Source organism: Oncorhynchus mykiss, chromosome 7, assembly GCF_013265735.2.
Source record: "Oncorhynchus mykiss isolate Arlee chromosome 7, USDA_OmykA_1.1, whole genome shotgun sequence".
NCBI classification, from domain to species: domain Eukaryota; kingdom Metazoa; phylum Chordata; class Actinopteri; order Salmoniformes; family Salmonidae; genus Oncorhynchus; species Oncorhynchus mykiss.
The window spans coordinates 17,425,509-17,438,277 of record NC_048571.1 but is presented as its reverse complement, the minus strand read 5'-3'; the positions used below and the strand labels follow the sequence as shown (position 1 = coordinate 17,438,277).

At 44.2% G+C, this 12,769-nt stretch overlaps 2 protein-coding genes across 7 annotated transcripts in view; both read left to right on the top strand.

The window, feature by feature from the left end:
• Nucleotides 1-6,384, top strand: part of LOC110527413 (collagen alpha-1(XXVIII) chain) — a 30,319-nt gene extending 23,935 nt beyond the window's left edge. For 5 of the 6 annotated variants that reach the window (XM_021608665.2, XM_021608664.2, XM_021608666.2 and 2 more), the window contains 17 exons: nt 10-78; nt 212-283; nt 377-445; nt 557-625; nt 774-842; nt 927-995; nt 1,124-1,192; nt 1,956-2,024; nt 2,132-2,200; nt 2,289-2,369; nt 2,501-2,536; nt 2,629-2,665; nt 2,802-3,359; nt 3,921-4,174; nt 4,454-4,691; nt 4,988-5,179; nt 5,279-6,384. In XM_021608665.2, the coding sequence (XP_021464340.2) occupies nt 10-78; nt 212-283; nt 377-445; nt 557-625; nt 774-842; nt 927-995; nt 1,124-1,192; nt 1,956-2,024; nt 2,132-2,200; nt 2,289-2,369; nt 2,501-2,536; nt 2,629-2,665; nt 2,802-3,359; nt 3,921-4,174; nt 4,454-4,691; nt 4,988-5,179; nt 5,279-5,283 (2,025 nt within the window). In that variant the 3' untranslated portion in view covers nt 5,284-6,384. Of the gene's footprint in view, nt 1-9; nt 79-211; nt 284-376; nt 446-556; nt 626-773; nt 843-926; nt 996-1,123; nt 1,193-1,955; nt 2,025-2,131; nt 2,201-2,288; nt 2,370-2,500; nt 2,537-2,628; nt 2,666-2,801; nt 3,360-3,702; nt 3,758-3,920; nt 4,175-4,453; nt 4,692-4,987; nt 5,180-5,278 lie in introns of those variants that run through there. The other variant, XM_036982837.1, reaches the window with a different exon arrangement.
• A 1,805-nt stretch (nt 6,385-8,189) lies between these two features.
• Nucleotides 8,190-11,738, top strand: LOC110527414 (kelch-like protein 41b). Its single transcript, XM_021608667.2, has 6 exons — nt 8,190-9,437; nt 9,659-9,816; nt 9,945-10,052; nt 10,410-10,595; nt 10,778-10,924; nt 11,314-11,738. The coding sequence occupies exons 1-6, from the start codon at nt 8,328-8,330 to the stop codon at nt 11,423-11,425; spliced, it is 1,821 nt and encodes a 606-aa protein (XP_021464342.1). The 5' UTR covers nt 8,190-8,327; the 3' UTR covers nt 11,426-11,738.
• Nucleotides 11,739-12,769: the final 1,031 nt, after the last annotated feature.

Genomic DNA, 12,769 nt, shown 5'->3' with positions numbered 1-12,769 from the left:
TCTATATAGGGTGAACCAGGTGTTGGTGGTCTGAGGGGACCAGAGGGAGCTGCTGGAATTGGCACCCAGGGTGAGAAGGTAAGAAGATTCCCAGGTTTTTCTCCTCACATCGCTGCTTCAAGATTTTAATCTTCATTAATCTGGACAGCTGTGATATTCCGAGGTTGCTTTTCTGTGCTGTTTCTTTGACAAATGATGTCTCTCCACATAGGGAGACCAGGGCCAGAGGGGCATTCGGGGCTTGGGTGGGCCTCCTGGAATTGCTGGGCCCTCTGGAGCAAAGGTGAGGACATTGTCCTCAATTATTATCAGTCAACACTCTGTATTGTAGTGTAATGTGGTCACACTGCAACCTTTGACTTCTGACCTCTTCTAGGGGGAGCCTGGGACACCAGGTCGACTGGGTATGCCAGGACTCCCAGGGCGGGGCATCATAGGACCTAAGGTAACAGCCCTCTGTCCCAAAATGCCTACAATTCACCATGTAGATGAGGTTTATGCCATATCATAACCATGTTATAACTGTCTCTTAACCATATTATAACTCTTGTCTCAGGGCGATCTTGGCCCACCTGGTCCATCTGGACCATTAGGGGAGACAGGCTACGGGCTGCCTGGTCCTAAGGTGAGACACACTATGCCACACTACTAGAATAATAGGGAATAATTCATAGGATTTACATGTTTATTGGAATAATCAGCGTAATTAATTGATGTACTGATATTTATTTACTTGAATCTTGATGTACTTTTATTTAATCACAAACTTTTAGGGTGATCGTGGAGGTCCTGGTCCGTCTGGTCCATTTGGGCCCAAAGGTGATGGTTATCCTGGCCCTACGGTGAGCAACACTGCTGCTTATTCATGTGTTGCTATTGCATGAGTTGTACCAGTGTTGATCCCAGTGTTTACCTGTGGTTTGTAGGGAACTCCTGGTCTACCGGGGCTTCCTGGTGAACCAGGCCTGGAGGGGCTGGGCATCCCTGGACCGAAGGTAAAGATATGGTTCTGTGTGAGGGTGTCGGATCTGGGTTATTTTGGATAATGACAACAGCCCTGGGTGAACAGAATACCTCAATTAGCAGAGGACATCATGATAGCCGTGTGTTTTCTCCCATTTAGGGCGATATTGGCTTCAGGGGCTTGCCAGGTTTAGCAGGCCCCCCCGGCGAGGGGCTACAAGGTCTACCGGTATGTATTGTAGTCTGACATGAAGAAGCTGACCTGCTAAACAGTTGGCAAAGAATCAATCCCAGTTCTGATGCGAAACCGATTTAGCCTTGTTCAGCGCCATCATAAACCCACTAAGTCATGGTGATCGATACTAGTATTACCTCATGCTGGCAGATCCACCTTGTACGTGTGAACACATATCCCCAGGGACCTTGTATTCAAAGGCTGCGATAATCAGCGTTTCATTCTTACAGGACATATATCATTTTCACACACTTCCAAGAACATGTGAATATATCCCAACATAATGGTCTAATGAGAACCATTGGGGCCAGGGTGCCTATAACCAACACAATACCCAGAGCCGGCAGTCTAGCTTATAATATTACATCCAGGTTTCTCTCCAGGCTTTTCATCTCCTATAGCCCCAGAAGCCCTAGGGAGCGGGCAGACCTGAGGGTTGAGGTAGCCCTGTCCATCACATCAGTAGGTCTGGTATCCTACAGTAAGCTTGCTAATGTGTGTCAGACTATGAACAGTAAAGCCAGAAACACTCAAGCTGTGAAATTGCCTGCTCGTGAAACGGCTGCCCTGTGAGATCAGGTCACTTTTTAAGTCTAGGTTTGTTAAGTGAAAAGTTAAGGATTTGTTAGGCTTAGCTTATTTTGTGTGACTAGCTAGGTTTGACACAGGTAGTGCAATGTGGTTGGGCTGTGTTGTGTTGTGCTGACACTTTTTAATTGCTATTGTACATATGGTTATAACTTCTGCTCATTTCTAGGGTGGCATTGGACGACCGGGCCCACCAGGGCCAACGGGGCCCCCTGGGCAGGGTATTCAGGGCCCAAAGGTAGGTCTAGTAATTTGAACTAAGCAAGCAAATAAACATTTTCTTGTTTCTTTCAAATGTTGAGTTGAGCATGACAAATCTTCTCTGTATTTTGTGGACCCTTTCAGGGCGAGGCAGGGTCTCAGGGCGTGACAGGTCCTCGGGGGCCACCAGGGGAAGGATTCCCAGGGGCCAAGGTGATGATAGACACAGTGGTTTGAAACATATGGCAGTGTATTTGAACTTTTGTGACCTTTGACCTTGTGTTATCTGGCTCTATGACAGGGTGACCGCGGCTCTGGAGGGGAGAGGGGCCTGAAAGGGGTCAAAGGTGATTTGGGTGACCCTGGAGTTCCTGGCCAATCAGTGAGTCATGTCATGGGTCACTTTTATAATCAGGGCGATTCATTCGATAGCAGGGATACATACTGTAATAAACAATTAACTGTAATCAGAGTAGAAACTGATCAGACCAATGTTTTACTGCTTCCTTTTAGGGCAGACCAGGGTTCAAAGGTGACATGGGCCTCACAGTAAGTTCTCAGTCTTTAGCCGTCTTTTGAGTTCACATTAGTCTTTTTTTATTCCATTTAGTCACCATGTCAATCTGGATTTTGACCCACAGAGAGAAGACATCATTAAAATGATCAAGGAGATTTGTGGTAAATAAAGCATTTATTTGTTGTGCTTGTGTCGTATAATTTAACATTGATTGCAACATACAGTAGGCCTTTGTCGAGAGTGCATTGGAAAACATCCTTTCTACGCCCGAATCGTATACCTCTGCCTTGTTTCCAGGTTGCGGAATCAAATGCAAGGAGCGGCCCATGGAGCTGGTGTTCGTCATTGACAGCTCGGAGAGCGTGGGGCCGGAGAACTTTGAGATCATCAAGGACTTTGTGGCGGCCCTGGTGGACCGCGTGACGGTGGGCCGCAACGCCACCCGCATCGGCCTGGTCCTCTACAGCCTGGAGGTCAAGCTAGAGTTCAACCTGGCGCGCCACATGACCAAGCAGGACGTCAAACAGGCCATACGAAATATCCCTTATATAGGTGAGGGCACCCACACAGGCACCGCCATCCGCAAGGCCACCCAGGAGGCCTTCTACAGCTCTCGCAAAGGGGTGAGTAAAGTGGCTATAGTTATTACGGACGGACAGACGGATAAGCGGGAGCCGGTGAAGCTGGATATTGCGGTGCGGGAGGCGCACGCAGCCAACATCGAGATGTACGCATTGGGGATCGTGAATACGTCAGACCCCACGCAGTCCGAGTTCCTGAGGGAGCTCAACCTGATCGCGTCAGATCCTGATAGTGAACACATGTACCTCATTGATGACTTTAACACGCTGCCAGGTAAGGTTAAAACGCCAGGTTGGTGTTACATTCAGTTGGTTTTGGTTTATCGTGTTGGTGTAGTCATAAGTGATTCCTCACGAAACCCAAACAAAAAAGTTCATGATTTTTGGGATTATCACTCAATATAATCAGTAGAATAGTCCTTTGCAGGAAGGACTGTTGACATATATTTGACATTTCTATGGAAAAGCAAAAATGAGAAATATTTATAAAATGTTTGCCTTACCCAGGCCTCCTTTAAAACACTATGGTGTCTTATCTGTAGGTGGTGTCATATGATGCTTTAGGTCATTACACTGTTAGCTGAATGTTGAATGGCCCTGGTATATTTGTCCTCTAGAGTTGTTCCTGGTCAGCTGACATAGTGAAGAAAAACTCCTGCCCCTTCGTTAGCAGTAGGTCTACTGTTATTATACGGTGTAGTCTGTAAATTGACCTAATGTACCAAGTTAACTGCATCAAGTTGCTGCAAAGTCTCCAAGGCTAATACCGGTACAATGTGATTCATCACCTGTTCCCAGTCATCACAACTCATGTTACTCTGTCGCTCTCTCTCAGCTCTGGAGTCCAAGCTAGTCAGCAAGTTCTGTGAAGACGAGAACGGTGATCTGATATACAACCGTGTCACCAATGGATACAGGAACGGGAAGAATGGGAACTATGGCAACGGGAACTATGGCAATGGCTACGGGACCACCAACCAGGAGGACTTCAACAACGGGAGGCGAACAGTCACCACTACCAGCACTCAAAGTCAGGGTGGCAGGGTAGACCTAACCCAGCCTATTGACCTTGGCACTGCCACAGTACAGGTCTTTACAGCACATTAACAGACATTTAGCAGAGGCACTTGCCAGAAAACAATCTACTGTCAATGTATAGTTGACCTGACTTGCATGCTTCATTGAACTAATGAAAACACTGTCTCCTCTTAGTCTGCTGTACATTATCTCACTATAGTAACACTGGTCTTGTTACTCTGTTTCAGGCTTTAAAACGGTGTATTTGTGTTTTGTTACTAATTGACAATAGGGTAAGGACTTTGTTGGTCCTCATTCTTCCGTGTGTGTTTTCTATTCCTCCGGCTCCAGAAAGGGCAGCGTAAGGGAGGCCAGGATGGAAGTGTTTACACCTCAGATTGGGAGACTGGTCGCGGGGACGTTCCCACGTTGAAGCGCAACACGTCCTCCTCCTCCAGGGAATCCTCATCTTCAAATACAAGAGGGTCCTCTTCCTCATCAGGAACGTCATCAGGAACGTCATCTTCATCCTCTGGGTCCTCAGGCTCTGTCCAGTTAGTGCCTGCACCACGACCCAAACTTCCCAAAGGTATGTTGGACCCACTGCCAACAACAGCTGAGCGTTGTGCTATATCTATGTAGTCATGGCAGTCTACCCTGTGTCTGTTGATTCATATGAGCCGTTCAGATTACTACAAAGCCTGTCGAAATCAGTTACTGAATGATTCCAACTGAAATTGACCCTAATTTTGTTGATGCTTTAGCTATATCTGCCAATGAACAGAATCAGTATACTAGTGTGCCATGGCCCCTACATCCTTATATACGTCTGTTTATTTAGTGGGCCTTCACTAACAATCTTCTTCGTGTGTTCTGCCCGGTCAGAGTTTGTGCCTCTGGACCCTCGCTGTGCACTGGTCCTAGACCAGGGCCCATGTCGGGATTACAAAATGCGCTGGTACTACGACAAGCAGGCCAACGCATGCGCCCAGTTCTGGTACGGAGCCTGTGAGGGGAACCAGAACCGCTTCGACACAGAGGAGGAGTGCAAGAGGACATGTGTGCAAGAACGAGCCGGTATTGTATAGCTCATCTTTCAATGATCTTTGGTTTCGGTTGAATATTCATCAAGTATGGGTTTTCTGTGAATGCTGTCATGTGGTTTCTTCACAACAGGCTGAGAAGACATCTGTCGTTGTCTCGCTCAATTCAGTCTTTAAACTGATGTTCCATGGCACCGTGTACTTCACAATGGAAGGACGTCAAGTCATGACACTATGACACAACTATTGAATAAATGCTCCTTTGACACTCCCTAGTTCCTCTCTCCTACCCTTGATCTAAAACTCTACGCACTTATTATAAATATTCCTAAACTAATTCCAGTGACTGATTTGAACTTTAATTTTACCGCCAATCTCTGTATAATGTTTCCTTAAAGGTCCAATGCAGCCGTTTTTATCTCAATATCAAATCATTTCTGGGTAACAGTTAAGTACCTTACTGTGGTTTGGAACTCTCTTTCGTATTGGTCCATTAACTAATTTACCATCTGGTGATGTCACCATGGAAGGCCAAACCTCCAACCCACCAAAACAGGCTGAAATTTCAGTCATTTTTCAACCTTATAGCGTGGAAATATATATATATATATATATAAAAACACGTTTTTGACTGCACTGGGCCTTTAACTTAACATTACCATTTTCATTCAAAATGAATTGATAGCTCATCATATAACATCATTTTAACACACAATTCAGTCAATCTCACTCAGGAATGTAGTCAAGATATAATAGAAAATACCACTTTCTGTATTAGACACTGATTCACAGATGAATTAATACATACATGGTTCCAGTGCCAAATCAGAATGGTCTATAGATTTGTTTCGATAGAATCAGTATGTATTGTATATATCTCATGTCATAACTATTTTATGCTGATCACTGATTTTATATTGCTAGCGTAATTATAATATCGGCTTTGTTCAAATTGAGGAATATTAACATTGGTGCCACAACATGTTCCTGCAATAATGCTATTCATCTAGCTTGTGACCCAGTATTAACACGTTTACAGAAACTATGAGCAAGTCATTTTATTTCCAAGAAGAACCAACCCTGTATCAACTCACTGTGCTGTCAACAAACCATGCTAGGAAATGACAACGGTGCTCTACCGTTCATGTCTAGGGATAGTTTTGTGCATTTGAATGTGTTGTTTGTTTTTTTTTACCAAGATTTTTATGAATAAAAATGATGATTTTGTTTTGTTCGTCTGAATTTGCGATGTTTGTCATTCAAGTACATTACCATACAGTTTTCTACATTACAATTGTTGCCATTTATTTCACACTGGTTCACATGGATTATATTATAGTTGTATGGTGTCCTCTACTGGTGAAAAGTTGCCTTGCCTGATACACACCAGAAACGAGGGTTCGTCAAAGGTTCTTTGGGAAAGGTGATGGTTCTATGTAGAACCATAATGACTCAAAAAATCCTTTGAGCTCTTCAATGGTTCTTTACAGTTCACAAAAGGGTTCTTTGCTCTTTTTAGTGATAATTCAAATGTAGGTGCGCCGGCTCATTAGAATATTTCGCTGCGCGGTTTGCTCACACCTCTTTTTGAATGAGTGTGTCAATCCAGTTTGTCATCTGTGTTTATGCTATTAAATATTGTATATGTCTATGGCCAGTGCAGTGTCTTGTGAAAGACTCACGAATGACCTTGTGTCCATTGAGAATGGTTGACTGAATCCGTCAGTGGTTCTCAATTCTCTCATCAGGGACATCAGGGACCCCCAGCTGTTCCAGTGGTAGCTCACTTGATAACGCCTATAGAACTGTAACAATATAATATGTGCACATGTTGCAAATTCAATCAAGTTTGACAGAGATCACACATTGTCAGAAGAAATGGTCATAGTTAAAACGACAATCTATTTGATTGAGAGCCTGTAATGAGATGTCAACCATTTGTGGAGCTTGTCCTAGTAATATGGATGGTGTCTGTCTACAAATGTATCATGCTCCGAGAAAATGACTTTTCATAGAGAGTAAATAAACGTCTGTGAGTTTAACTAAACCACTTAATATTTTCATCAATACTAACAAGATGAATGTACTTTGAAAGTATTCTCTAAATCCCACTTTCTATGGACTTAGGAACCTCTTCCTGTAGCCACAGCACTCCATAGGGATCCATTTCTAATATTGGCGAGGTGACACTAGTCTGTGCACTACACTATATTTATATTACTTGTGAGACACTCCACTCCTGTCCAAATGGTCTATATTTAGTGTCCACACTGCCACCCAACTCCAAACACTTTGACTTATAATTAAGCTAAGTTTACCTGCTATATATTTTATCTGTAGTCATCTGAGTTTTACAGAGATTAAAGCCTACTCTGATAGTACAGTGTAATTCAGGACAAAGTGGCTATTTTCAGGGCTTGAAGTTGAAGGCCTCGCCCCCTGTCAGCAGTCCTATGACCCCCAGAACAATGAAGGGAAAATGAGGAGTGTTGATAGGTGGAGAGGCCAGCTGCTGCTGCTTGACCATACTCAACTTTTCTCAACCTTCCTCAGTAGATAGAATCCAAGCCTTGTCAGTCTTAGGGCTAAATTCAAGCAAAATGACAGTACATTGTATTTTGTACAGTAGCATAGGGACATATTATCCAAGAATCCACTTTAAAAAGTTTAATTGAGAGGCATTACCGTAGCTTGTATGGCTGTTTGGAAATGAAGGAATGGGAATGAAGGAATGAAAGATCATGTAACATCCTTTCAAATTATTTAAAGCTACTGAGATACAGGGTGGAGCCAGTGGTCAAAACAACCAATATTGGGTTATTAACCATTAGCATTGACAGCATTATCCCTCTTTAGCCACTACTAAACCAATGACAGTGTTGAGGCTGAATCATGGTAGTGGACTATAGCCCGGAACACCCCAGTTGCTTCTTTCAGTCTGTGACAGCTGTATGAGTCGGTCTCCGCATTCAGATTTGGCAGTGCTGAGATTCCTACCGACTGAGGCAGGCAGGCAGGCAGGCAGCTATATTTAGAGGGGATAGGATTAAATTGCAGTAGGCAGTGGGGGATTCAGGCTGGGAACCTTTTCTCTGCTCAGCCTTTTCTAGCCTGGACTGGGTGCCAAGAGGACCTGTGGCCACCATTTCTTCCCCTCTGCAAGCCACTGATTTCCCAACACCATGGACCCCAAAGCCATGAAGGAGGAGCTGCGCCTCTTCCAGAGCACCTTGCTCCAGGATGGCCTCAAGGAGCTGCTGAACGAAAACAAGTTTGTGGACTGCACTCTGAAAGTGGGCGATCGGAGCTTCCCCTGCCATAAACTCATCATGGCTGCCTGCAGCCCATACTTCAGAGAGATCTTCTTCTCCAAGGACGGCAAGGAGGTGGAGGCCAACAAGGAGGTGGTCCTGGACGATGTCAATCCCGCCATCTTGGACATGATCATCACATATCTGTACTCGGCCGAGATTGACCTCACCGACGAAAATGTGCAGGACATATTTGCCGTAGCCAATCGTTTCCAGATACCTTCAGTCTTCACCGTGTGTGTTAATTATCTTCAGAAGAAGCTCTCCGTGACCAACTGTCTGGCAATCTTCAGGATGGGTCTGGTCCTCAACGTGCCCAGGTTGGCGGTGTCCGCCCGTGACTACATCGCAGACCGCTTCGATATCCTCTCTAAAGACGAGGAGTTCCTCCAGCTGGCCGCTCATGAACTGTTCGCTGTCATCGGTGGCGACTCGCTCAATGTGGAGAAGGAGGAGATGGTGTTCGAAGCCCTCATGAAATGGGTCCGCAACGACAAAGACAAACGTGTCCAGGTACTGGGTGACGCCTTTGAGTGCATCCGCTTCCGCCTCATGCCCGAGAAATACTTCCACGACAAAGTGGAGACAGACGAGATCATCAAGGCCGACCCAGAACTCCTGAAGAAGGTCCAGATGATCAAAGACGCATTCCAGGGAAAGCTCCCAGAGAAGAAGGAGAAGGTAGCTGGGGATAAGGGGGCGGATGGTGAGGGTGGCGAGACAGAGGAGGTTTTCCCAGGTTTCCTGAACGATAACCGTCGCCACGGCATGTACGTCCGCGACCTGATCCTGATGATCAACGACACGGCAGCAGTGGCGTACGACGTCAACGAGAACGAGTGTTTCCTGGCGGCCATGTCGGAACAGATCCCCCGGAACCACGTCAGCCTGGCGTCACAGAAGAACCAGCTCTACCTCATCGGAGGACTGTTTGTGGACGAAGAGGACAAGGACGCTCCCCTACAGTGCTACTTCTATCAGGTAACCAATCATTGTTCATTTAGAGTTTGGGTCACTTCTTTTGATGGTTTCAAATCTTCTATTGGTAATATTTGCCTTTCAGAATTTACGTTAGCTCCCTAAGTTACATCGACAAAGTCTTTGTTTGCTGTTAGAATAAACTGTTTTTATTCATAACACTTATTCGTAATAGATGAGTGCAGTCATTCAATCATTCATTCATTCAACCCTGTGTATTTCAGTTGGACACTCTTGCAGCTGACTGGGTAGCTCTGCCCCCCATGCCTTCCCCTAGAGCTCTTTTCAACATGGGAGAGTGTGAGAACCTGCTGTTCGCTATTGCTGGAAAAGACCTCCAAAGCAACAAGTGTTTGGACTCTGTGATGTGCTATGATGTCCAGTGAGTGGAATAGCATTCATATCACTCATTCACTCAGTACAGTAGAAAGATATAGGACTTCTCAGCGCTTCTCTCTACCATTTGAAGTGTGTGTTTTGACCCTCCTGTTCTGTAATGGCTTTCCCCAGGAAGATGAAGTGGAGTGAGACCAAAAAGCTTCCCCTGAAGATCCACGGCCATTCTGTGGTCTCCCATAAGGGCCTGGTGTACTGCATTGGAGGAAAGACTGATGACAAGTATGTGTGTGTGTGTGTGTGTCTGTGTGTGTGGTCTTGTTCTTCTATCCTTGTTGGGACCTGAATTCCACATGAGGATAGTAAAACAAGGAAAATTCATGGGGAAAGTCAAAGGCTATTTTAAGCTTAGGGAATATGTTTAGGGTTTGGGTTACAATTAGGCTTAGGTTAGGGAAAATAGGATTTTGAATGAAAATCAATTTTAGGTCGCCACGATGATAGAAAATCTAGTGTGTTTATGTGCGTGTGCTAAAGATATGGTGTGAGCTGCAGCTGTTTCTAGTCTATCATTCTAAGACATTAGATCTAGGACATTTCCTGAGATCTGACAACTCTGTCTATCATTCTCCTGCGCAGCAAAGCCCTGAACAAGATGTTTGTATACAACCACAAGCAGTCAGAGTGGAGGGAGCTGGCTGCCATGAAGACAGCCAGAGCCATGTTCGGAGCCGTCGTTTACAACGGAAAGATTGTGGTGGCCGGTGGAGTCAACGAGGAAGGCCTCACTGCTGCATCTGAAGTCTACGACTTTGGAACAAACAAGTATGTAGCATTTACTTTGGTAATAAATCAGTTTAAGAATGTGTTACACCTTTTAATATCATTCACCATAACAATACCATTTGCTGGTTCTGGATGTTGAACGTTATTAGTCATCTTGAGTCAGGATGGCCTTAATTATAAAGAGTCCCCCTGATGCTATCCCTAATGACCTTCTTTCGCAGATGGGAGACGTTCACAGACTTTCCCCAGGAGAGGAGCTCAGTGAACCTGCTGAGCAGTGAGGGGGTCCTGTACGCCGTGGGGGGCTTCACCATCATCCAGAATGACAACAAGGAGGTGGTCCCCGCAGAGGTCACAGATGTTTGGCAGTAAGTCCCCTCTTTTAACGTTGTTATGTCATCAACCAGGATTTGAACCAAGGTCTTCTTCATAAATACTGTGGACTGTGTTAGCCCATTATGCTAAAGCCTAGGCAGTAACTCAGTGAGCTAACACAAGTTCACCTTGTTCAGCCCTGTTTGATGTGGGTTTGTTATTTTAGATGGCTTGCATTTCCATTCCTGTGGACAAAGAAGTAGAACATATTCATCTTAGTTCAATTATAATAATTTGTTGTATAAATGTATGATAATAAATAAAAGTAAAGCTAAATGAAAAAATAAATGAGAGCGCCCTACTTGGTCAGTGGTACTGTACAAACAATCAACAATGTCTTGGTTTGTTCCTCATCACTGTATCTTCCTTTTCCCTGTGTTAGGTACGAGGAGGACAAGAAGGAATGGAGCGGGATGCTGAGGGAGATGCGTTACGCCGCTGGCTCCTCCTGCGTATCCATGCGCCTCAATGCTGCCAAGATGCCCAAACTCTAGACCCTTGCTGCCCCGTCATATTTCCCCATGATGCCCTCTGTCTGCCTGGATTACCACCATCTTCTCTGGGTTGTCTTTCCATTTCAGTAATAGAGGGGTTGTCACCGTCACATGACAACTCAAATGTGGACTCTTATTGGTTGATTGTGTCAATTTGTCTATTTATGATCTCAGGTGAATTTCGGTACAGTATAAACAACATCTACTTTGCGTCAGTGAAGACCGCATCAGTATATTAGTTTCCCTCACTATAGAGTAACCCACAATGTGTATTTAGCTAGCTTTTTTGTAAAATAAACATTTGTTCAAAAACTACTGTTATGGTTGATTTGAATTTGGAGTAAGTTAAGTTTAGTTTAAACATCTGTCTGTCCATAGCACACATGTTTTACTATAACTAGATTCATGTCGAGATATGGTAAATAAGGAAATTAAATATAGGTGTGAGCCGTTTGTTACAGTAAAAACTAACAGGGTAAACACCAACTCATTGGCCAGTTTAAACAACTGTCCTGCATTATTTGGGGCGGCAGGGTAGCCTAGTGGTTAGAGCATTGGGCTAGTAACCGGAAGGTTGCAAGTTCAAATCCCCGAGCTGACAAGGTACAAATCTGTCGTTCTGCCCCTGAACAGGCACTGTTCCTAGGCCGTCACTGTTCCTAGGCCGTCAGGCACTGTTCCTAGGCCGTCATTGAAAATAAGAATTTGTTCTTAACTGACTTGCCTGGTTAAATAAAGGTAAAATAAATAAAATTATGCATACACAATGTATGTGTCATACCAACACTGTAGATCCCAGTAGATTTGACATACACTAGGTTAATCTCCGCAACCAAAAGTACCCCATTGTCTTAGCTTAATAGAAAATATCGCAAGTAAAAGTGAAAGTCACCCAGTAAAATACTCCTTGAGAAAAAGTCAAAAAGTTTTGGTTTTAAATATACTTCCATATCAAAAGTGTAAATCACTTCAAATTCCCTATATTATGCAAACCAGATGGCACTCCAAATAATTTACAAACAATGCATTTCTGTTTCGTGAGTCCGCCAGATCAGAGGCAGTAGAGATGACCAGGGATGTTCTCTTGATAAGTGTGTGAATTGGACCATTTTCCTGTCATGCTAAGCATTCAAAATGTAATGAGTAATTTGGGGTGTCAGGGAAAATGTATGGAGTAAAAAGTATATCATTTTCTTTAGGAATGTAGTGAAGTAAAAGTTGTCAACAATATAAAAAGTAAAGTACAGATACCCCCCAAAACGACTTCAGAAAAAATACTTCAAAGTACTACTCAAGTACTTTACACCCCTGGTAACCGAGAACTGGAAATCTCTATGTTACCTA